The 26,973-nt window shown below is 33.1% G+C and overlaps 1 protein-coding gene across 1 annotated transcript; it reads left to right on the top strand.

Annotated features, from left to right (window-relative positions):
* The first annotated feature begins 227 nt into the window (after positions 1-227).
* On the top strand, positions 228-17,896 carry LOC127708344 (uncharacterized). The gene is made up of 3 exons (XM_052213203.1): positions 228-351; positions 6,926-7,238; positions 17,361-17,896. Exons 1-3 carry the CDS (start codon positions 313-315, stop codon positions 17,885-17,887), a joined length of 879 nt encoding a protein of 292 aa, XP_052069163.1. The 5' UTR covers positions 228-312; the 3' UTR covers positions 17,888-17,896.
* The last annotated feature ends 9,077 nt before the right edge of the window (positions 17,897-26,973 follow it).

The raw sequence follows: 26,973 nt of genomic DNA, 5'->3' as shown, positions 1-26,973 counted from the left end.
TTTTAAACCCCATATTCAAAGCACAAATTCCATCTTCACCTACGTTTCTATCGCTTAGGTGACTTTATCATTATCTATAATTGGTTCATTCACGTGGATCAATTCACATAGTTTTTGGCTGTGAAAAAAGCCGATAATAGGACATTGCATTTTATTTGTTCGTGTATTGATTAGTGGTAAGTCAAAAGAAAATTAAAAAGTTTCAAATTACAAATCGATTGAAAGAAATCGAATGTACAACCGGTACATAACTATATTGTTTTCTAACATTCGTATATATACTTCAGGTTTTATTTTTGACAGGTTGGTGACATGTCCTGTAGTGACGAAAGTGATTCAGACGTAAATGATGTAAGTACGGAGTTCATTATTGCTACTTTTACTTTAATTATAAATCTTACCTTAATATGTGTTAAGACAAAAAAATAGGAAGTTTATCATAATTTGGTCAAACATTTTACTTACACATATCATATATATATGTATATTCAATATAGAACTATAATTTCACCAGCAGGATATGATAAATAGTGGTATTTTGTATCCTTTTTTTAGCTCTTGCCATCACTTGGCGTCCGCGTCGTCGTCCGTCTGGTGTAAACTATTTCAAACATCTTCTCTTCTGAAACTACTGAACCAATTCCAACCAAACTTGAGCTGAATGATGCTTAGGGTATTTAAAATAAAGTCTGTGTTTCATTCACAGTTTCGTTAAATAACATGTCCGCAATGGCTAAAAATAGAACATAGGGGTAAGATGCAGTTTTTGGCCCTATATCTCAAAAACCAAAGCATTTAGAGCTAATCTGATGAAGTTAAAAATATTTATAAGGCCAAGCTCTGTCAGCCCTGAAATTTTCAGATGAATCGAACAACCCATTGTTAGATTGCTGCCACTTAATTGGTCATTTTAAGGTAGAGAAAATCTGACGTGGGTAAAAGTGTTTATTAGGTAAAGTTATATCAGCCCTGAAATTTTCAGTTGAATCTGATAACCCATTGTTGGGTTGCTGCCACTAAATTGGTAATTTTAAGGAAGTTTTGCAGTTTTTGGTTATTATCTTGAATATTATTAATGATAGAGATAAACTGTGAACAGCAAAAATGTTCAACAAGGTAAGATCTACAAATAAGTACGATGACCAAAATTGTCAATTGTCCCCTTAAGGAGTTATTGCCCTTTAAAATCAGTTTTCACAATTTGTTCATTTAGTTTGCTTACTTTAAAAAATCTTCTCCTTTGAAACTGCTGAATCAATTTCAGCCAAACTTGGGCTGAATGTGTTTCAGAGTATCTAGTATAAATTTTGTATTTTGTTTTCTTGTACGTTTAGAACCATAGCCACTATGGCTAAAATGAAACATAGGGGTAAAATGCATTTCTTTGATTTTGAAGAAAATATGACAGATACAAAGAACATTTCAATGTAAGTTTTAAACCATTCATTACATTTATATTGAAAAGCAAAAATAATCATTGATGAAAGATTTAAGCAAACAATTACAGGTGATCGATTCAGGCTCTTGAGAGCCTCTTGTTTAAAGTTATATTGTTTAAAAAGCAAAATAGTTTAGAGCTGTCTTTATATCATTATCTTTGGCTTAATACACGTAATGATAAAATACATACCTATATTGCTATTTATTACATGCAGCATTCCTTAACAATACAATTGTAAGCTGTATTATACAGCATTTTCAGTTAGTAAGTAAATTTACCATTATACCAGTATTCATTGCAAATAAAGAAAAAAAAAATAGATATAAAACGCTTTGCAAAATTTAACATCATTACCTCAATAAAATTTTAACCAGTTCACAGAGTATACATACTTCTGCTTAGCCCACCTAGCCCAAGAGCCAATGTTAGCTTTTCCTATTACTTGGCGTCTGTCGTCTCCGTCGTCCGTTAACTCATACAAAAAATACGTTACTCAGAAACTAGTTGTGCAAAATTGAACCGTAATTGACCACAATTGTCTTTTGGGTATGTACTTTTAAAAGTATGCCCGTTGAATCTGAACGAACATGGCTATCAAGGCTAAATATAGAACACAGGGGTTAAATGCAAGTATTGTGTATTATTTTGAAAACCGTTATACATAGCATAGAGGAACTCTGATTCATGCAAAAATGTTGACAAAGTTGAAATTAAGATACTGTCTATTTTAACCACTATAGTAAGACAACTTCCTATGGAATAAAATCACTTATTCATATCCCCGTTACTTGCTATGTTAAATTCTGCAATTTCAATCATTCATAGCTATCGTGAGTACTTCCCCTTTAACCGAGTTTTTTACGCAAAGCTTTTGAGGGGAACTTATAGATATTTATCCTTTTATCTCCCAAAGTCTAAGTTGTGGGGCACTAAACTTACCAGTATTGATATATTATATGTTGAAACTCGATGCGATATATAATCTGATAGACGTTGCAACCATAGATTATAATTCTTTTTCATCAAATGATGAATAACGAATGTAACTGTATGCCTGATTCAATGGGAAAGAGACATGACCATTATACAAGACAAGAAAATAATGTTTCACAACCTAACGCAGTGACCCATTTATATTAGGGACATTTTGTCCTAGCAACAAGACTATGGAACACACTTAACTTAAACATCCGAAATGTGAATCTCTACAATTTTTCAAAATGCACATTTGCACTCAACATGCTCAAAATATTTTAAAACGTTCCAATGCAATACTGTGTAGGTAATTATATTGGCCAAGCTCTTTGTGCTCGCTTGAGAAACGACTTGAGTTCTATATAAAGGCAATAGTAGTATACCGCTGTTCAATAGTCATAAATCGATGTAACTGAAACAAATTCGTGTCACAAACCACAACCGAGGGAAACACATCAACTATAAGAGGAAAACAACGGAACAACAGAAACACTGAACTGCTACAAAAATAAACGGCAACATACATAGAAACGGACTATTTGATAACATCTGCCATGCATATTCCTGGCTTGGTACAGGGCATTTTAAGAAAAAATTGTGGGTTGAACCTGGTTTTTTGGCTAGCCAAACCTCCCGTTTAAATGGCAATGTTTAAAACACCGCTAAAATGACAACAGTACGTGACAGGAATACAATACAAATAAACGCAAGAACACCAAGGACAGAGAAATACATAAATAAACAACATAATAGTACATTTCAACATGTAAACCACAGACTAACAACGAACATCTAAAATTGATTTACGACAGTACACAAGTACAGCGCAATAGAATTATGAACTGTGCGTCACAGGTAAATTTCTAAAAAATGAATATAAAATTGGGATTAAGTTTGTAATAGTGTTATTTGATGTAATTTCTAACCATTACAAGAATATTAATATAGAACTGTATAAGTAAAGGTGTAAATATTTTTATTTTCTAATCATGTTGGCTTTTCCTCTAAATCAAACTGTAAAAACAAATAAATCCTGTGCAGAAAATTGCTCCAAACTAAAAATTATATAAATGAACTTAATTGCTGATTAATTATCTTTACTTTTACATACATACAGAAAAAAAATAGAATTAAAACAACAAACGGTAAGACATAACAAAATATCCAACCAGAATTAGACATGAAACATCATAACTAAATACATGAATGTTGGTTGTATAAATACCGAGACACGTCCAATAGAAAAGCGAATTCACACTCGGCAAAGCAGTCATATTCGAGAATAGGTCACGTTCTGTACTTAGCAGACCAGACGACGAAGATGTTAACCCACAATCTAAGACGTGGTAAAAATGACGTTTGTTAGTTTAGACACAGACACATCGTATAGATCAACTAATTCGTGATGGTGTCCATAAAATTTACGGAGCGTCATTTTTAATCTTTCTTCCTCATAACTCTGTTGAAGCAGTTTCTGCGTAAGGAGCACACTGAAGTCCGTATAGTGTTAACATGCACGAGCATAACGTATCAACTGAGATATGTAAACACCATACGATGGGGCAGAGGGCATGTTATTGCTGAGAAATGGGAAATTGATAATTGGGAAGTTGAAATCGTCCCGTTTGTCAAAGATTTTAGTGTGAAGTCGTCCATCTGTGTCAGTATTGAGGAAAAGATATAAATTACTTCCATGTCTGTAGTATTTGCATCCGTCATTAAAAGCTCTTTCTTGGAGTCGGAGGACACAAAATAAAAAGATTCACAAATTCTTCAGGCAACTTACAACACCACGTGTACAAATGCATCAACAGAGCTCATAATAAAATAATATGCAAGTTGACACATAAAACGTATGCAATTAGTACCAATTGGAATACCGACTGTCTGTTGAAATATCAATCCTCCAAACTCAACAAATAAATTGTTGATCAAAAAGTCCAGCATTTTGATATTATCATCTTCTGTATATTTTCTAATAGAATCAATGTGGTCCTTCACAAAATAAGAATAATTATAACATGTATAACCCAGAACAAGAAATGTATATCTACGATTTCCATTTTTATAGAAAAAGCTCTGTTAAATGAGATGGTCAAGTCGATCTTTCAACTGAGCATGGGGAATAGTAGTGTAAAGCGAAGAAAAAATAAAAGTTTAAATGTTGCTGCAAAATTGCAGAGATTGTGATCTAAGATTTAGCAGTAGACCTTTAGAATATTTAAAAATCCACATCTGATTGACACCACTAACCTATTCCTGCATATTTTAATACACTCCCCAAAACTGTCATTGTGATGTTTAAAAACAAATTCTCAATTCGTATTGTCCACTGTACACCGATTTAAGACATGAACTATTAGCGTCAACATTTAAATGAATAGTTTGCTTTTTGGGTCAACAGTACTGTAAGACAGAATAACCATTTATTCAGTTAGGTGAAGAAAAACAGTATCAAAAGCAAACCTTTTAACACTTGATGTTACTGCTTCTTCCTACGAAAAGAATCCAAAGCATTTCACACTGTAAATGTTGTATATGTTAGCGGCAATAAGTGACATTAGGCATTAAGCTTAAATCCTAGGCAATAAGCTAACGCCTAGGCAGTAAGTCTATTGCCCAAATAATGTTATGCATTCATTACTCTTAAATCCTAGAATTTAAACTAAAATCCTGAAATTATGTCCAGGCATTAATGTTAATGCCTAAAATGAAAATGGGAGTAAATAAAAAGAAATTTATTTAAACATTGTCAAAGTTAAAGTAAATTTTGTACATGATAAAAAACTGAAGTTTTAATTACACTAAATAAAATCATAAGTACAGTATTGATGTGAAAACTCATTGAATAAACCTATAATTCAAATTGACCACTGTTAATTCGTTGTTCCCCATCCATGCAGTAAGCATGTCATAAATATTTCCGTTTGACCACTCAATACTACCCTGTAATTGGAGATGTATTGACTTCCCGTGAACAATAACTATTTCTAGACACATAAGCATACATTCAGATATAACCTTAGCTGTAAATTCACGACCTTTGTCACTCTGCTATTTATGTGGCACACCAAATATTGTGAAAACAAAAACTAAATTAGAAGCCACATTTAAAGCACCTTTTGTCGTAAGAGCTCTAGTTATATATATGTTTAGGTAATCCTGGTACACTATAAGAAAATATAGTTTCCATCTTACTTTGATTAAATCAACCTGTCCTCTTCTATAAAACTCTTTGGATAAAACAGGTTTTACTACTACTCCCTTCCCTATGCACATTTTTGCATGGTACTATTTTCACAAAATGGAAGGAATAGTACAATGGAATCATGGGAAATGTTTGCGAAGCCATTATTAGGTGGTTTGATTCTACGGTCGCTTTGACATATTTCTTTATTTGTTTTTTTTTCCCCAAAATATCACTCAGGGCCTCTAGAAAAACATAAACTTTTTGAAATTTCCCTGATCATTCTCTTTTACTTTAGTTACCAGTCTTTCAAACCTCCAATGGTAAAAAATGTCATATCATTTTAAATTTTAATAGTCTATAACTGCATTATTTTCTGATTTTGAAAGTTAAATATTTGCCAAATGATCATTGTACTTTTGCTTTGGGTATATGATCTTTGTTTTCTCTGATTCAAATTTTTATTCCGCAAAGATTCGAGAAATTTGTTCCTGATTAAATGTTAATAATCTAGATATTAAGAAGTGAAAAGACATGATGGGTATCTAATAAAACTTACATATACAATAAATCCGATGGAAAGATGACATGACTGGTAAAATTTCATATCTTCAGTTGTCTATTATAGACCATTCCAAACCGACTCGATCACTGAGCAAAACCACAAAGAAATACGAGTATATTCTGTTTTGAATACGAAAAATACTAAAAATGTATGATCTTTTAAATCAGTTTATATTATTTTTTGGCATATAATTTTTTTCAATATTATTCATCAGAATATTTTGCCGAATGTACATGTATTTGGAAGGTAAAAAAAAATCCCAAAGTCAACTTATTGCCTGAAATGATGTTTTGCAATAGGTTTAATAATCATCATCGGATTTCAGGAAATAAGCCTAATGCCTGAAAATTTCAGGCAATAACTTAATGCCTAGGCGTTAGCTTATTGCCTAGGATTTAAGCTTAATGCATAATTTCACGTATTGCCGCTAACATATACATTACAAAATAACATGTTTATTTTTTTTTTCTATTACATTTTTCACCTTTTTCATATTTATATATTTATTGCCAAGCATATGCATGCCAATATTTATATCTGTGTTTTGATAAATTAGTGCATTATTTGTATACTAGGAGACATAATTGTAAAAACAACTTTGCTTGTTTCAGAATACTATCTATTTATTGCAAGTGTATGATATTGTTATGTGATGATTTATCTGAATAACTGTTGTTTAATCTAACATTATAAAGTCTTGTAGAATATAGTCCTAAAAATACACATAGATATATTAACACAATGTGTTTCTTTTCAGATGTCAAAGTTACAAATAAGTGTAACTAGGGATACTTCCGACAAACAGATAGATCAGAATGTTATCAATGAGGAAATTAAAAAAAGGCGTATGTCGGTATTTGCAGAGCATGATATAGTGATAAAAATAGCAAACACAAAACTGCACGTGAACAAGGATCAACTGATTGCTGAGTCGCCAGTGTTTGAAAAAATGTTAGCAAAACAATCAAAAGAAAAAGATCAACAGGAAATAGAATTGGATGGAAAAAACCTTAATGATTTTGTTGACTTCCTAAGGTGTACATTACCCGGAACTGATGATCAAATGACAGGTAAATTATAACGGCTCTCTTTCTTTGTTTGCTTGTTACTCTCTCTCTCTCTCTCTCTCTCTCTCTCTCTCTCTCTCTCTCTCTCTCTCTCTCTCAAAACTTTTGATTTTTCAACCCTGTATACCTCCATTCCCCATGTGAAATTAAAAAATCGTCTAAAAAAAATAATCCACAATGCTTTTCAACATAAAAATGGTAGCCTACGCCATAACTTTATTACTTTGGGATACCATACGACATATTTTTGTTAATAGTGTATAAAAAGGTAAAACATGCTTCACAGAGGAACACGTGATCAGTATGCTGGAGTTTCTTATTGACAACATATTTGTTGAATTTGGAGGTAGACTTTTTCAACAAATTGTCGGCATTCCTATGGGAACAAACTGTGCGCCTCTCCTTGCCGACCTCTTCTTATTTTAATATGAATCGGAGTTCCTTCAGACACTTGTCAAAACAAGAAGATTAAAGAAGCCAGGTCATTGAATTTCACATTCAGATATATTGATGATGTTCTTTCCATTAACAATCCAAAATTTTCTGATAGGGTTCCATTAATATATCCCCCAGAACTAGAAATTAAAGAAACAACAGACACGGTTTCGTCCGCCTCATTTTTAGACTTATACATCGAATTTGACATACACGGTCATCTCAGTACCAGAATCTATGATATACAAGACGATTTTAATTTTGAAATTATCAATTTCCCTCACCTTAGTAGCAACATACCAACTTCACCTGCATATAGGATATACATTTCCCAACTTATTCGGTATTCAAGAGCTTGCAACTGCTACTCAGACTTTGTAAAAAGTCACCAGTGTCTGAGCAGAAAGTTGATGAACCAGGGGTATGTCAAAGAACGTCTTGTCCTTTTTTTAAAAAAAGTTCATCGGAAGGTACCTAGACCTTGCTGATAAATATTCCGTTTCAACTTTACAAATAATACACGATGGTCTTGAAGTATAGACTCTGGGTACTTACGTTGTTTGCCTCTTAATGACGTGTTAAAGTATTCTTTTATTTGTCTTTTTGAATATTACTTTTACTGTTTAGTCTATTTTTGGTGATGTTCATTTGACGTGGCTGGGTACTTATATATCTCGTCATTGTGTTATTGTGCTATGGTAAATTTTAGTGTTCTTGTCTCTCATTTTCGCTAATGTGATTTGTCTATATGCCTTTTTGTGTTTCGTTGTTACATATTTGTTTTTTTTATAGTGATTAAGATTATAACACAATGTTGACTGTTTTACCCCTATTTTGAAATTTTTACCTATTATGTCTGTTTGTTTTGTTCACACGTCATTGTCAATATAATAGAATGTTATGCGACTGTCATACAAATGAGAGGTTTAGCTAGTGTAAAACCAGGTTTAATTCACCATTTTTGACATAAGAAAATACTTGTACCAAGTCAGGAATATGACAGTTGTTATCCCTTCGTTTGATGTGTTTGAGCTTTTGATTTTGCCATTTGCTTAGGGACTTTCCCTTTTGAATTTTCCTCAGAGTTCTGTATTTTTGTGATTTTACTTTCTCTCTCAAAATTAATTGTCAATGTTAACTTCATTCCGTTTCCACCTCTTGTAGCACTCTAAGCTACTTAGTTTTTCATGGCAACCCGGAGGAAACCATAATATCTTGAGATAATCATCTACTGTTGACAGGAAAAGTAACCTAAAATCCTAGTAACTTCTAAGACTATTAGGCCACAGAAGCCTCAGAAATAAATTAAAAATAATATATAATAAATATTTGATTATAAAGCGCGATTCCTGAAGCCAATATGAATAATTTTCATACTGGATAGGTCAGATCATCCGATGTACTTCTACTAAGAACATACAGAAAGGGAAAACTTAAAATAAATGTCCCGGTTCTTTCTAAACGTTAATGTGTACGACTTTATTATATTATTTAAACAGTAGCACATGATAAAATTTGTGCATTTTCTCAGTTAAGACATGTCTTGATGCTGTGTTGATGATTGCTGATACATGACGTTAGTCATATGTGAATCAGACGTTGACGAGTCAATACAATTTCGAATCAAATCGGATTTGTACTTCACATTTTAACTCGGGATATCCATCGGTTATTTTAGAATCGTTTTCTTATAATTGTATTTTTATTTAACAGGTCATTACAGATTAACACAATCATGGCAATTCTAATAATACAAAATAGTTTTATTAAAGCTATTAAATCCACGACTCACTGTGTACTTACTGATCGAAATGGATAAAACGAGAAAAAGCTGACAAGAAATCCTTAGATTCTTTTTTTTAATTAAGCAATGAACAAAGTTGATATACGTATACAACATTCTAAAGAACATTCTACTCCTAACAACAACCATAATAACCCTATTTCTCGTATCAAACGTAAGCTAAAAGAACTCGCCAAGGAATTTGTTTTTGTTCCAGCTGATAATGCAGCTAATTATATCATTATTGTTTGACGTAAATTTTACATTGAGGTTCTGTAAAAGGAAATCACGAATTCACCAACATTCCAACTGACTCCATTTTCGGAAAATTACATCTGTAACAAACATAAACTTTTAGCTACTTCTTTACAAGTAGAACCAAACACAACAAAAGCTCCAACTATGTTATGGCTTCCGCAGCCGCACAAAATACCTTACAAATATAGATTTATTTTGACTACTTAACTGTCTATTCTACTTACTAGTACACGTGGTACAATCAAAAACCTGGTAATAAATTGTTCAAATAAGGTCTTTAAAAATAGTGAAATTAATTACTTTTGGAGTGTCAAAAATTCGTTGGCAGTACTTGATAAATTGCATGCTTATATTGGTGATTTCGAATCTGTTCAAAGTTTTGATTTTTCTACCATATATACCACTTTGCCTCATAATCTTATTAAGAAAAAAATTCACACACCTAATTAAATTTGAATATAAACAGTCAGAATGCGAATATATGTGTTCAAATTCTTTTAGGTCATTTTTTAGTACATGTAACAACAAACAAAAGAACTATGTCAATTGGACATGCTTTGATGCTATAACTGCCCTTGAATTTTTACCAGATAACATTTTTTTTCGCTATGGATATTCCGGATATCGTCAAGTTATCAGAATTCCAATGGGGACTAACTGTGCACCACTCAATGCGGACCTGTTTCTGTATTGTTATGAGTTACAAGTTATGACTAAAATCAGCAAAGACCCATCGAAACAACATCTGATACAAAATTTAATAACACTTTTAGATATTTAGATGATATATTGGTGCTCAATAATGACGACTTCAGTATGTACACTAACGAGATATATCCTGCTTAACTGACTTTTAATAAAGCAAATACTAACAATGGACACTGCTCTTTCCTGGATCTTGATATCTATATCTGAAACGGGAAGCTTAATACCAAAACTCTTTTTTTTACTTTTCCTATTGTTAATTTTCCATTTTTAGATGTCACCATCTTATGGTGTGCATATATCTCAACGTGTTCGATTCGCTGATGTATGTAACAACATATTATGGTAATATTTTTACGAAGCACAAAAATGTCGGCATTCACCTCAATAGCTTACCAAACCTTTAAACAGACTTATCCAGAAGGGATATACAGTGGAAATCATTTCTAACCTCTCATTAAATCTGTCAGAATCTGTCAGGAGAACTGTTCTAGGACAGTATGTAGAACTGTCAGCCTGACACCTTTTAGACAGTTCCAGCTAGAACAGTTCTAACCTAGAACTGATTTGGTCAGTTCTACCTAGAACTGATTTGGACAGTTCTACCTAGAACTGATCCTGACAGTTCTACCCTAAAACAGTTTTAGACAGTTCTACCTAGAACTGACTAAATATTTGGTCAGTTCTACGACTAGAACAGTTCTACGGTTAGAATTGATTTATAAAATTCTACGGCTAGAATTGATTTATAAATTCTACGGCTAGAATTGATTTATAAATTCTACGGCTAGAATTGATTTATAATTCTACGGTTAGAATTGATTTATAAGTTTTAAGAACTCTTTGTCTTAAATATAAGGCTTCGGCAAAATAGCGATTTATATAGAGTGTTGTTATTTTTCCGGTGTTATTTAAGATTAATGGATTCCCTGGATCTGTCGATACCGGTACCAGAGGTCTTGAGTTCACTATTGCTGAAAGTTTTACCATTAACGTGTATGAGTTCGAGGTGAACAGCTCTTGTCCCTAAGCATGTGAAAAGAATTGCCCAAAGTTTTGAGTTGGCGTATTCACCACGGGTTTTACGTCCAAACGTGTCTTTTTCAATGTTAGTAAATTGAGGTGAAGGTTCAAGTCGGTCCTCTGGCAAATCACACATAATTTGTCACTCGGTTTTTCCTCTTAGTTTGTGATATGTTATGCATCTGTGAATGATAGACGACACCAAGCGTTTCGCTCCAACTATCATGAATCCCTCGGATCTAATCGCTCCATCTGTGAAGTGGATTATTTTTAATCTTGTCATGGTAGTGTAGGACTAATAATGTTGCATGGTAATGGCGTCCGGGAAAGATCAATTTTGGGCATACGAGAAGCTTTTCAGAGAGGTCACTGATTGTGTCTTTCTTGTCCCATTAGAACGGGGAAAACGTTTCAAAAAGGCTACAAGTGATGTCCAGTTGTAGAATCGATTGAATCTATCAGTTCCGATACATTAACAGTTGCATACATTTCTCCATCTTCATCTGGATCGACGAGTTTCTTTCCGTTTTGATAGAAAGGTTGTCTAGATCATTGTAACCCCTCACTACTATTAATTTTGTTGGCTGATACGGATCTTGTTTTTGAATCTGCAGGATTGCGATTCGTTGGTACATAGTTCCATTGACTTGGAACGCTAAACTTCCTTATTGTTTCTACTCAATTAGCAACGCAGATAAAGAATCTTTTCGTTTCGTTACTAATGTAACCTTAGACCACTTTATTGTCTGTGTAGAATTTTACAGTGTCTATTAAATAAATTAAGATTATCCTTATGAATTGTGCGATCTCAACTGCTAATACGGCAGCAGATAGTTTTAGTCGTGGAATGGTGTGACCACTTGTTGGAGCAACGTTTGCTTTTTCTCAGGATTAACCACAACAGTTAGTCGTGCGGAGATAAGAAACAGCTGCCATGGCCTTGGTGACAGTTTTTACTGAGATACGAAGGGTTTTGATGTCAAACAGAGTATCTGTATTTTTCCTAGTAGGAGTTTTCCGTGTATAACATGTTTAACCACCGGAGCTAAAAATCCAAGAGGATCGTAGATGCTCTTTGTTGTTGGTAAAATTTCTCTCCGTGCTATCGGTTTATTTTCGGATGATAATTGAAATAGGACGTTGTCAGTGTTCAGAGTCCAAGACTACGTTGCAGAGGTTTGCCTTCGGCCTTTGAGTCTAGATCCTTAAGGTTGGAGGCCTAATCACTAGCTTGAAATGCAGACATAACTTCCGCAAAGTTAAAGGAGAACTTTTTACGCCTAAACTTTTTGCTAATTCTTGATGGTGTCTTCCGTGAATTTGACTGCTTCCTCTTTTGTATGGCACGACATAAGACCATCGTCGACCTAGAAGTGTCTTGTCACAAAGTGTGTAACGTGACTGCCGAACGTGTTCTGATGCCTGATCCGCCTTTTTGAGTCCAAGCTTATCAACGGCAGTTTATGGACTATTTCCAAACACACAAATCCTCTTGTACTATTCGGCAAGATTTTCGTTTAGGTCGTTGTTTTAAATTGATGCGATAGAAACCTTAGGCAGTTTTGGTGTTCTTCTCTGACTACAACACAGTGAAACATGTCCAGATTTGAACAATGATCTCTTAGTAGTTTCAAAAATAGTTGCAGTAACTGCTGACGTTCAAAATCACCAATCTTTGAAAAAAAGGAACGATGATAAGCCTGGAACGTCATACATATGAAGACCAAATGTCAAAAGCAGATGAACTACGAATTTGTAAGACACTAAAACGGACGTTGCGTAGCACCGTTACCGTTCCGCGACCCAAGACAGCCATTTACAAGCAACAGACAACAATTTCTTCATCGTACCAATCTGTTAAGCGCCAGGTTTAGTGGGAACCCGGTAAAACGATGATTGCAAGTCCTTCGTTACATGGTTTATGTAATTTTCCCTGAATTCAAACTTGCTTATACATGGTTGAAACGTTGATGGTTGTCCGGTAAGCCAAATGTGTGTTTTTGACGTGTAATACGAGAGAAACGTGTTGTTTGTTAATTCAAGTCTCTCCTATTACTTCGAGGGCGTGGTGTGTCTCTAATAGGCCTCTTCCAATAAAATGTAAAATATGGCAATGCTCCTTAATCGGTGGAAGGCTTTCTGTGAGTTATACTTACTGCTAATAATGCATTATGACTTCAGGAGAAGAAATTTCGTCCCTTTTATAATTATCGGGTTGGTAGTCACTTTCTATTAATACAGGCAAATCAATTCTTATAGAACCATATATTGATTCCATGACGAAATATCTTCCTTTTTTCCCGGAAGAGACTACTCTTGATCTGCCGGAGAATGTTCATGAGGTTAAGTTTTCCGGTTTGACTTCCTGTCAAAAAGACAGAAGAATTCTGGCGTGACAAGATATCTTTGTTCCAGTTGTTCTTGTGATACACATTTACAGATGGTATTTTTGCACAACATTTCCCGCGATAAGGATCCTTGCAAATTAATGTGGTGTTGTGTTGTTTACTCCCACATTCTTTATAACTTATATGTGCATTGTATTCTCGACTCTTGTGCGTGGTGGACTCGCAACACATTGTTTTGTTTCAATAGACCTTTGAGTTCATCTATTGACTTGGCTCGGAACGTGCACGTGCAACATTTAATTAACGAATCTTGGTATTATGCAAAATACAACGACTTTCTTTGCTGGCGTCTCCAGATTTCTGCCCAAATGCTGTTTAATGATCAATTTAGCCATAGAGTGAGATGTGAACAATGGCGCAGCACATTTTGTAACTTGTGTCACTTTCGGTCCAAAGTTGAACCCAGGATCGTTCTTAATTTGAGTAATTTCCCTGATGAACGCAGATAATTCTGTAAAAGGTGGAAAGGCAACGTCGTGGTTTAATTTGTATCTAGATGCCCTTAATAACCACTTTTTCTGATTTCCATAAGCCGATTTGGCAATAATAGGGTTAATTCCAGACGGACAGACAAAATAAGCAAGAAAACATCCCAGCTTGGACGTTCATCAATTCATAAAGACGTGAATTGTCCTTGTAAAATGTTGGAAAGTCTATTCATGAGAGATGCATCTAACATTTCAGGAGCACCACACCGCTGATCAAGTCTCTGCCATGATCTTTGTATACCTCTTCTTTGGTTGTTGGCATTCGACGCCGTCATGGTATAAGCCACTTAACCAGTAGATTTATCTGTTCCGATTTGGAAACTGGTATCTCGTCTATGAAACTTGATTTCCAAGAGTGAAAGGATTCAGCTCGGTCGTTAAAATCTGTTAACCGGGAGAACAGAAGGCCTTGTGTAGAAAAAACCTGGTAAACTCCGATGTGGGTTGATATGTTAGTATGCAGCACGGATCTCTGTTACTGTATTTACCGTTCCCAAATCTTGGAATAAAGAAACTTCTGGTGACTGAGCATCTGCAGGAAAGACAGCAGGTGTTTGGGATGACAAGTTCAATGCCATGGATGGCACGAACGGTGCTTCATGACAGAAGTTTGTTTTTCCTCTTGTTCGCTTGTCACTTCCTATACAATAGTTGTTTATTGACGAAATCGTGCACCAGTTGTAGCGGTTCTTAAGTTCGTTTGGAAGATTGCATAATGCTTGTCTGTAGTCGTACTCTCAGGAATGGACCTCTGCGTCTACGGCTGCAGCTTCTCTTTGTATCACGAAAAGGTTCAAATTGGCCCTCAGTTCAGCTTTTCCTGGGTTACACGTGCAAACCTCTTGTTGGACTTGAGGTTTCCTGCGTATGTTGTTTTTTTTTTGTTCTGCTCGGATGGCTTCTTGCACCAATTTAGGCGTTGATCTCAGCTTGTCTGAACAGAACTTTTTCCTCTAATATTGCCTCCTGTTTAAGGATCAGGGCATGTTATTTGGCAAAGGCTATTTTAGATTTAGCAGCCTCTTCTTTTGTACGCTTCCTCCGTGCTAGGCTAGACATGTCAGATACGTTGGATATTCCGCTATGTGAGTTTTCTTAGCATTTGATGTCTTTGGTTTAGTGGATTCAGTCTTTTTCAGAGCAAGGCGATGCTCGTGCAGAGATCTAATGACCAGGTCCGCATTGGACAGTCGAATATCCGTTGAAAGATTACACGTTTCCGTGTCCTTAAGATTGTCAAACATGTCCAACGTTCTGATCTTCTTCAAAGAGTTCAGTTACTCATCTGTGAGCCCGCTATAATAAGTACAGGCTTGTACAATTTTGTCATGTGCTGTTAGCAGTAGCTGGAGCTCGTTAGGAGGCGTATCCTATAACTGGAATTCTAGATCTGGCCAGAGGGGCTCTAGCTCCTGACAAAACTTGCTACGTTTCTCTGTGAATGCTCCTTTGCTTTTTTCCGTGAATTCACGTATTTGCCTAGTCACGGGATTTTCCTCTTTGTGTTGAAAATCAGACGGATTTTCTTGTGGCTCTTCAATAGCGTAACCTTCTGTGACTGAACGTCTTGCTGCTCCACGTGACTGAGATCCATGATGTTAATCAACTAACGGATAGGTTAATAAAATTGAACTAAAACTCAACGTTGTTGTTTTGCTGTCCGGGACACACCAGCTGTGTTGTTTAGTCTCAAGGTAACAGCTACGAACGATGCTTCGTAATTTTTCCTGTTCAGGGTATGTGTAGACAAGTTGTTGTCAATTAACTGTACTTGCCGGACAAATATGTATAACAAAGTGACTTAATCGCAATCTCGGCGAATATATATGAAGCAACTTGTTTTGAAAAATGTAATTATAATACTAATATTTCACCAGAATGATTACAGTAGTCAATGTTATGGTAAACTGCAATAAAACAAAAAGCAATACTAACAATGTGTACGAAAAGAATATAGTAAAGTTTAAATATGATATTAATCAATCAAGCAAAAATGAAAATAGAATTAAAAGTTGAAATCTCTGATATAGATAGTTTACAGTTCATATCCATTTAATAAAAAAAACTGATCCAAATTAACGGAAATAATCGGATTTAATTCTCAAAAATTATAGATGAATCAAATGTACTCGTGAGTGATATTTCTCAATTTCCTCAGAAAATCAAATGTCGTCCATCTGACATATTTTGAACTTCTGAAGCAGACGCTGTGTACGTCACGTAGTAAATTAAATATGATGATGTAAGAAATCGGTCCATTGCGATTTGTTCCGGATAATTTATAAATATAATAATAAACATGAAATTGAAACAGAATTGCACTTCATGACGATTCCGTGCAATTACTTGTGAACCTTATGAGCAATGTTTTTAGAATTGTAATATGTTACAACTAATGAAAACAATGAGATCAAGTTCGATCTTGATGATTTTCCATTTTGCCGTCCAGAAGTTATGGTTCTTGATAGATTGAAAAATAGCACTTTATGTCTTTTTCTTGCAATAACTGATGAACTGTTTAACAAATTCTCCTAAAACTTTAATATGAGGTTGTTGTTCCAATTGTCGTTACTTCAATCCCGTCCTTTTTCCCCAGAATGTGACCTACTGAATTAGACTTATCAACAGGTTTGTACTTACGTGAGGAACACAATGGGTGCCACATGTGGAACAGGATCTGCTTACCCTTCCGGAGCTCACACCCGGTTTTTGGTGGGGTATGTGTTGCTTACTCTTTAGTTTTCTATGTTGTGTTTGGGTATTGTCGTTTATTTTTTAGTATTTGTCTTTTTTGTGATTGTAATGGCGGTGTCAGTTTACTTTTGATTTATAAGTTTAAATGTTCCTTTGGAATATTCATCTCTCTTTTACTGATGACAAAAAAAATGGTCAAGATAGATGTTGGCGATTATCCTTTTCGTCAACGGTGTTAGTTGCTATCGAAATATGAGTTCTGAATGTTTTCTTCCTGTTTTTAAATTAAATTCACAATATTTATTCATGATGACTTAATTTTTTTTTACAGACAAAATAGTACATTTAGTCACTCCGCTTGCAGATGAATATCAGACAACAAAAACGCTACTAAAGGCAGACGATTTCCTTTCAAACAAAAGCAGACAACTTGGTGATAGAATTAGTTCTCAACAGGTTATCTCAAATATATTACAGGCTGAATCACACAACCTTACATCGTATCTAGAAGAATCAATTGCAATTGCGTCGAGGAAATTGTTTAATAGATTGGTAGCTAATCCAAAATTTAAGGAAATTAGTTCTGAAACGAGGATGAAAATTGCACTCAAACGTTGGAGCGACGTCGATCAAGTTTTTGAATCGTCTGGTAATACTCAGGGAATAACAGAGAGTACTGACTTTTACAAACCTTACCAAATGCCAGTATTTGCTTCTTCAACGGTGGGGGGTCTATATCAACATGACCAAGCAAGGTCTTCTATAGGGCAAACCAGTTTTCCTTTTGGTGTACAACGTAGCAATGTTCCGACTCCAGACTTAAATTTCAACCTTAAACAATTCATGCAACGTAATTAGCTTCAGTTATATATCACTACTGGACGAAAAAACAACTGTCCATACCAGTAACAGTCGTTGTACGACTGTCTTAGTCTGTGGAAGACTGAAGATGACTGTCAAAGAAACTGATACAGTTGATTAATGTCTGTCCCAACACTTTAATGGGTTGTGAAAATCAAAAAATGTTATCAACAGTCATTTAAGGACTGTTGCAGTGGTTTACGGGGTTGTCACAGTCAAATACTACTTATTACAGTCTTTCCAAAAGTTGTGGCAGTTGTATAATGTTTGTCCCAACCTTTTAATAGTTGGGACAGTTGAAATTTGTTTATGTCAACTTTTCAGACGTTTATGCAGTCAAAAAATGTTTGTTACAACGTTTTAAGAATTGGGACAGTTTTAAAATGTTTGTTACAACTTTTTAAAGGTTGTTACAGTCATAAAATGTTTATTACAAATTTTAAAAGGTTGCTACAGTCGTTAAATGTTAAAAACAAACGTTTCATATGTTGTTGCAGTCGACAAATATTCAAGTTAGTGTCACGGTAGCAACTCAGTGTAAAAAAAAATTACGTTTCACCCGGCTCTCAACATTTGATATAGTTGTGAAATAGCCCATAATTTATACTATTATTATGTATTGTGCGGTTGTTGACTTGTTTTGTTTTTTATTTATTTATTTTGCGATCGTTGTCTGTCTTTTGTCGTTTTCCGTTTATAGCCATAGCATTGTCCGTTCATTTTTGACATGTGCGTTTGACTTTCTTTTAGGTATCTGTACTTTTTATTTTATCTATTCAGATTCGTTCATAACTGGTTTTACATACAAGAAGCCTTCGTTTAAAAATGGAGTTTTAATATTATTGCAGAAGATGCTAAAGAATTGATTCAAATTTATATTTGAAAAAGTTTTGATAAATTCTGAGGAATAGAAAATGTACCGTCGGTGTACCTGAAGTAAATTTAAAGAATATGACTAAGTTACCAATATTGTACAGCATAATAAAACAGTTTTAATTTGAATTACTCTCCATGAGGGATATTTCCGATGATAAAAAAAAACTAAATCTGTCAAGTTTCATTAAAAACGGAAAACAATTCTTCACCGTGAACGATTTACCCTCTTTATTTTCTTGTCGGCAAATTGGACCTGCAGGTCGGCAAACTATATTTTACACAGGAAACTACAGATGTTAGACCACATGTACAATATAAGCTGAGCTGGAAATTACAATCGGTGAGTAGAAATTAACAATATTTTAAAGCATGTCTATCGAATAATCATGGATCCAAGATTTTGAAGGGAAAATGTGCACATTTGTTCTTCCTACAGACAGGCTATGAATCGACGATCTATATCACCACACTCGTGCATAGTTGCATGTTCCAAGGCAAAGTTAGGATTTGGGCTTGGAAAAGTTGTGCATCATTGAAATTCATGTATAACACCATTCCCCCTCCCCCTTTTATCATGTGTATGTCATAATAATCCCTTATTTACTTTGCATACATCACCCCAAGGGTGACAAGGTCAAGGGAATAAAAAAAGGTTACTCTTGATCTTCATCGTCTTACTGCTAAACTCTAACATGTGGGGCATTGGTTAACTTTTGTTGTGTGGGATGGCCTTTTACAGGACCTATACATCATGTACATTTTGTATGTTAATGTATTGTTAACTCTCTGGTCTTAAATTTGCATGAAATACTTGTCACTGGACTTTTTATAACCAACAATCAACCAATCTTTACATGTACATATCCATATAATTGTGTTACTAATGCTGGATTACAAGTATTTCCATGATTTCCTTGGTTTTGCTTTATTGGCTGATAGTTTTCGTTCTATTAAGAATGCATTGTGACGTCACAATTTCCATTGAAAAAACATGCATAGTACAAATTAATATGACAGTGTACGAAAACATATGATATGACCTTAAAATTTTACGAAAATTATTAATTTTAGTGACTTATTTAGCAAGTATGCATTTTCATTCAATTCCTAAATAATTCCCAAATCATGGACAACAAAACATGAATAGATTTGATAATATATTAGGCATTGAAAGTGAATATGTATTAGATGGTTCAAAATAACATTAATCATCAAAATAAAACAATATTATTTAATAAATGTTCCTGAAACCATGCACAGAGTCATATAACAGTTGCCATTTAAACACAGTTGATTAAACAAAATGTGCTAATTCAATTAGTAAATGTTTCATCATGTACTTAAGGATTCAAATTGAACAAGGGTTGTGGAGTTTGTTGCATCTTTTCTCAAAATGAATAAAATATCTATAAATATTTCATTATGTTAATTGCTACATGTACATGGTTTTAAGTTAAAAAGAAATAAAAAACATATTAAAAGTTTAAAGAGCAAAGTTAGCATCATAATTATATTCTGTTTAGATTTAACATAGAATATTAAATCACTATATATTTGTAAATACTTTGAACATAAACTATATATTTTCATGTGAAATTTTTATATAAATTGTGCCCTGTAGCATGGTTAGTCAAAATTCATTTATGCCATAAATGTTATCTAGGAGTAACATTCAATGGTCTTTTTATTTATTCCACCATTAAAAAGATTAAAGGACTTTCTATTCATGAGTCAAATTTGTGTGTTAAATTGTGTTTTGGTTACTTTATTGTTGCCTTACTGTTGGGTTGATGCATCATTGATATATAGTTATATCCCACATCTCCTTTCATCATGTGCATTCACATCTGACTGCAGATTTTTTGCCTTTTCTACATAATTATTTTATGTTTAACATTCAATATGTGGGGAAAACATAACAAAAAATCTATCTGTAAGCATATTTTTTTTATCTAAACATGGTATAAACTTTTTTAAAGTATTTTATGAAGCTCAAAATATTTTTTATAGATATTGTATTATCAAGTAAGTTGTCATAAAATTTACTGTGTTAACTGCATTGTATGTCTAATAATTTAGTTTAAAAATACCTTTTATCATGTTTATTAAAATTCAAAATAAATAATTAAAATATATGTATTTACTGAACATGAATTCATGACCAAGCAAATGTGACATTAAACAATGTTAAAATAGGTAATAATCAGGATGTTAACACTGGATAGGTGATAATCAGGAATTCTTATATACATGCTATAGCTAATATACAGATTAAGACACACAATAGTTTATTGCCTTGGGGAGGAATTTTAAACTGTCATGGGTATATATTGAAGATGATTTTATAATGAAGTTCACACATTATAATTGTCCTCTTCAAAATGTTGATAAATTTTTCAAAATAAATCATAATTTAAAAAAAATATGAAATAGCAGGATATAATATTATTTTGGATACAAAAAATGCATATTTTAAAAGTTATCTGAGTATTGATTTATCAAAATAAAATTGGGTAAATAACTAAAATAAAATAAAGAAAGTGTTGTCTGAGCTGCAAAGCATTATTTAATACAAGCTGTAATAAGTAAAAAGTATACTGGGTAACACAAAAGATGTAAAATTAAACTCAAGGATTTAAAACATTAACAGGGAGGGTTAAGCCTTGGAACAGTATATATATTATCCTGATTAACCTTAGGACAAAGATTCTACATTTACATCACAAAGGTTTATTCATTATATGCACTTGACAAAGGGAAAGTCAATAGCATTTATATAGGTAACAGTGCATTTATTTTATTTAATTATTTTTTTCATTCTTTAAACTTTTCTCTGTAGTATCAATCTATTTCATATTAACATGAACAAAAAGAATAACCTGATGTGTTTTAGAGAGGAATAACTATGTCCATGATGTCTGACTTTAAAGAATTGATGAAATAAAGTATGGTGTGAGCCTCAATAAGACAGTAACCCTTCAATGAAAGTACACAGTCACACATAAAAAATCATTAATGTAGGAAAAAAGACAACACCGTATGTAGAATTTAGACCCCCTAAAAAGATTTATTCTTCTTGTTTAAAATTGGGACTTAAAAATATAATTGTATAAGTCCTACAAATTTTTTGTCAATCAAATGAGGATTGCTAGTTTTCATCAAGGTAAATACAGTTATTGTAATTGACTTTCTTCCAAGTACCTTACAATGTATATAGTAATATGTTAGTTAAAATTTTACTGTTCTTTAGTCTCAATGTTTATATTTTTTTGTAGATTCATATTGGCTTGAGCATGATTCCCACTTAGAATATGAAGCCTGCTACATGAGCACTTTGATGCATAGGAAATATACATGTAGATGTCACTGAGTCACTCTTATAGCTGCAAATTGTGAAACAGAGGATTAATTCATTATTTTGTGCTAGTTATTTATTGTTTTTGGAAATAATGATTAGCACTTGCAGCATTATTCCATGATGATGATGACTTGAGATGTTAGGATTAAATTGGACAAGAAAAAAATTGTGCATTGTACAAATAGGAAACTTACAAATAGTTAAAGGAGGACCACAGTACTGGATGACTAAATAACTTGGATAATCATGATAATTATTCATTTGGTATATCAATAATGAATTTGGAATAACAAGATTTCATAGTTTCAGTGCATATTAATAGTGCAATCATACATTGTATCTGAATTCCATGAATACCTTGGATAATTATTCATTTGAAATAGCCATTTGGAATAATGAAAATTCATAGTTTCAGTGAATATTAATAATAATAGTGCATCATATCTGAATTCATGAGTACTTTAGTGGATAATCAGTCATTTTAATATAATAACAATTTGGATAATGTGAATTTCTAGTTTCAGTGAAATTTACAAAACAGTGCATGTATATCGCATCTGAAGTTTATGTTGGCATTGCAATTGTTAACTACCACCTGCAGGGTGTGTAAAAAGACCTTAACCACCCATGAGGGTCTCTCGTAGTCCGTCACAATTGTTTAGTGTCAAATGACTGCTTGCTGTACTTTAAGTCTGAATTAGAATTGAATAAAAATCTAAATTAGTGCCCAAATGCAAGCATATTAAACATGTTAAACAAATAAACCATGTACTTCAAAGTATAATTTTATTGTCCCGCCTGCAACAGTAGTTGAAGTATGCAAGAAATAGGTATTACAATCTGGCAGCGGCTACAGCGTAACCTATTTGTATAAAGCTTCACTAGGTACATTATAGAAGCTTAAAGACCTGAATACTTCTTTATGTTACATGTATGAAGTTTCTGTTAGTAACTTGTCCATTGCACTTTACCTTGTTTGCATGGTTCACTGACTGTTTGAAAAAAATATTACTGTTTGAACAGTCATACGATGAAATACTCTCTTACATGTACATGTATAACATGTGTAATGAGTAATTGGATAAATTTATATGGTATATATATATATAAGAATCTTGAAAGGTCTACATGTCTCATTGTCTGTCAGGCAAGATTAACCTGACCTTGACTTCATTTCATGGATCAGTGATTAAGGTTATTTCAGTTACTTTGTCAAGTTTGTTTCTCAGATACTACAAGCAGTAGGAATGGTAGGTCAACTATATTTGGTGTATGAAATGATTGTAAGGTGAATATATCTGACTGCAAGACTTGCATCAGACTTTGACCTCAATGAAAATGTCATGGTTCATTGAACAATGTTTAGTTTTTGTGGTTTGGTCTATTTCCCAACGTTTCTCAGATGCTATAAACTACATGTACATGTACATGCATGACATGTATAGGATCACTATTTTTGGCGTATTGGATATTTTCGTAAGTTGTACAAGTTTGGTTGGCAGGTTTTAAATCTGACCATGACCTCATTTTCATGTTTCATACTCATTGGACAATGTTTAATTTTCATGGTTTGGATGTTAAGTCTATTTCACAGATACTATAAACCTCTAAATTTTTGGTATGGAATGTCAGTTTGTAGGTTGTACATCATTTGTCTGGCATGGTTAATTTGACCATGACTTCATTTTCAAAGGTAATTGAATTGATAATGGAAAGTTTATGTGATACTTGTACATGTAGTAAAACCTTCATACATGTATTACATTTTTTACATTCAACATAAATTCAATTTTACATGTAGGCAAAGCAGATATGACATTTCAGCGTGTGCACAGTCACTCTTGTTACTTCACCATTGATCATGTCTACCATGTTGTTTATAGCTGCTTTTTGTTAACAAAAGTCGGACAACTATTAACAATTGTTATAATTCATTTGATAATATTGTAGTCTTGTATAACATGTATAATGTCATGAATGTACAATAACCAGAATAAGGAGATGTGGTATGATTTTCAATGAGACAACCATCAATGGTTGACCAAGTGATGTTATTGTTAGTAACTACACATCCTTCAACAATGAGCAAAATCAGTACCACATAATCATGATAAGGCCAAAAAAAATTATATGTCTGTTTACGGTTACCCGACCTACCCTACTTTTGAGCGACAACCCTAAGTCATTTTATTTCCGTCGTAAAGTGAAAAATAAACTGAACTCGTGTCAAAAGCGAAGTTAGTGTTGCAAATGATATAAATATGATAAATCAATTGCCTGATACATCCCAATGTTCACAATCGTGAATATGACAGCTGTTTTAAGGAAATTCGCAACTCGTGTGATGAAATAAACACTTTGCCGCCATTTTTTTCCAAGGGAAATAATCCAATCATAAAAAATACGGGTAAACTCGGCCCATGATCAACTCGGACCACGACAAGTCGAAACGGCATGACTCAAAATCATGTCACAAAAAATAAAATGAAAATACCGACCTACCTACCCTATTTTTTTAAAGTATGTACCCTTAAACAGACATATATTTTTTTTTGGCCTAATGAAAAACCAATAACAGGCCTAGCCATATTGGATTATGTAACACAATGTAAACAAGTTTAGATGAGAAACCCAAGTTTGATTTATATATAAAAGCAACAAACAAACAGTTGGCAATAAAATTGGGTCAGTTAATAAATATAAGAAGATATGATTGCCAATGAGACAACTTTCCATCCAAGTAAAAAATTTTGAAAAAGTAAACCATTATAGGTCAAAGTACAGTCTTCAACACAGAGCCTTGGCTAACACCGAATAGCAAGCTATATAGGGCCTCAAAATTACAGTTAAGCATGTTTAGAATTTGAAAAAATTGTTCCTGTATGATCATTTCTGATGTCTCCCATTTTATCATTTTTACAGACCCATTGAAACATGATGACAAATGTATTATGGTTTACCAAAGACTTAAAGGTGATCCAATATTAACAAGCTTCTGCCCTTATTCATGTTATTCATGTTATTCGTGTTTTTCTACAAATCCAGTTTATGTGCTTTTGAATAAATGCCTTCTAAATATATATCCCAAGATGTTAAGCAACATTTTCAATATACACAATAAGCATTACAAAGGCATACAAAAAAAATATTGTATTATGCACTATTAATGAGCTGTTTGTCAGGTTTGTTATAATTTAATTATAATATTTATGTGTGGAAGCATATTTTGGGGGTTTTAATTTGCTATGATTTTAAAAACTTCTAGCAAAAGAAAAAAAACAACCTGAAATGAAAAAAAAAATATACTCAAGTGGTTTCAAGAAAGGGATGAGAATTGGACATTTTTTTTGTGGCTGTACAATTAGAATTAATGTATCGACTATGATTGTACATTATACATATATATAGCATGGTGTGAAAAGCCTATGTAATACAAACATGACAAATAGACTAAAACATATGATAATAAACTGGTGAAATTGAGTAAACTGCTACTATATGACATCAACCCAACAACAACTAAATATCAATCTAGAGGTCAACATATATCTATACGTCTAAACACGTGAAAACGTTACGACAGATTTTCATCCATTAGAGAACAAGTGATCATTGATGGTGATACACGGCAGAAATCATAATTGCTCAAAATATCGAAACAACAATGTTAAATAGAACTGCAATATTGTTAATAAGATCATTATTTAATAAATAAAATGATGTGGTACTTGTTTACAAATTAGATAATTTTTCATCGAAAACCCAATGACATAGAAGTTAGCAACTGAATTGGCAAATTTGATAAGGTCAGAATATTAATTTCCAACATATAGGCAGCCAGATTATATATTTTCACTCAGACCAGGGCCAGAATACTTATTTTCAGTCCATCCTTCTTTTAAAGTGAGTCAAAAAAAATGTATGATTTAATTAATCAATGATTTTTTTTCTAAGGGGCGCCCAAATAAGTTCTGCTGGTAATACATATGTACTGTTTTCATCACTGATTGAAGATGAATATAATTAGAATAATGGACCCATTTGCCTAATTTATAAATGTGACCATTTTAAAATTTCCATTACATCTAGTAAAATTGTTTAAGTTTTCTTTACTGGTTGAATAATATATACAAGCATTTATATGATTAAATAAATTGAATTTGAAAAATGGAAATTGGAAAATATTTTGGATAAACGTTAGCATGGTTAGTGGGACTTCGTTTCAACTGAAACCACAAAAGAGAATCTGACGTCAGTCTGTAGAATTTAACAAGACCGGAGTCTAAAGAATACAACAAGTTCTAAAACCGTTATGTGAATAAATAAAAGAAGATTTGATTTCCTTGTCTGAAACAATGCGAGTTTTCTTGTTTTGAACATTTCAACTTTCACTGGCGCTAGTTATTTTGTCGGTCTTGTATAGTACGTCCATCTATTTATAAATACTTCTGGTTAATTGGTTGAGAAAAAAATCCGGCGAAAATATGAATGATCTCGAGTGATAATATTTTTACCTCAATCAATCATGAATGAATGCCGAAGTGCTATTTATCAAGGACATTTGAACTTCAAATAGACCACTCGTTACAATATACAGTACAAAGTCGAGCCAATATTGAATTATTCAAAAATAAAATATAGTAAAATAAATTAAATTTAGATAGATTTAAGAGTATTTTTGTTTTTCCATAGCTGCAAAAGATGCGTTTAATGTTCATCATAGCTTTGATTTTTTTTAATATGTATAGAAATCAAAATGGTTAATACCGTAACGGCAATATTTTTAATTTTGCAAGAAAAAAATGTAGCCCCAAATAAAAGCTCAAGATAAGTGTGTGAAATAAGCCCT

This window comes from Mytilus californianus, unplaced genomic scaffold (genome assembly GCF_021869535.1).
Source record: "Mytilus californianus isolate M0D057914Y unplaced genomic scaffold, xbMytCali1.0.p SCAF_7, whole genome shotgun sequence".
Lineage (NCBI taxonomy): Eukaryota > Metazoa > Mollusca > Bivalvia > Mytilida > Mytilidae > Mytilus > Mytilus californianus.
This window is presented reverse-complemented; position numbering and strand designations above follow the sequence as displayed.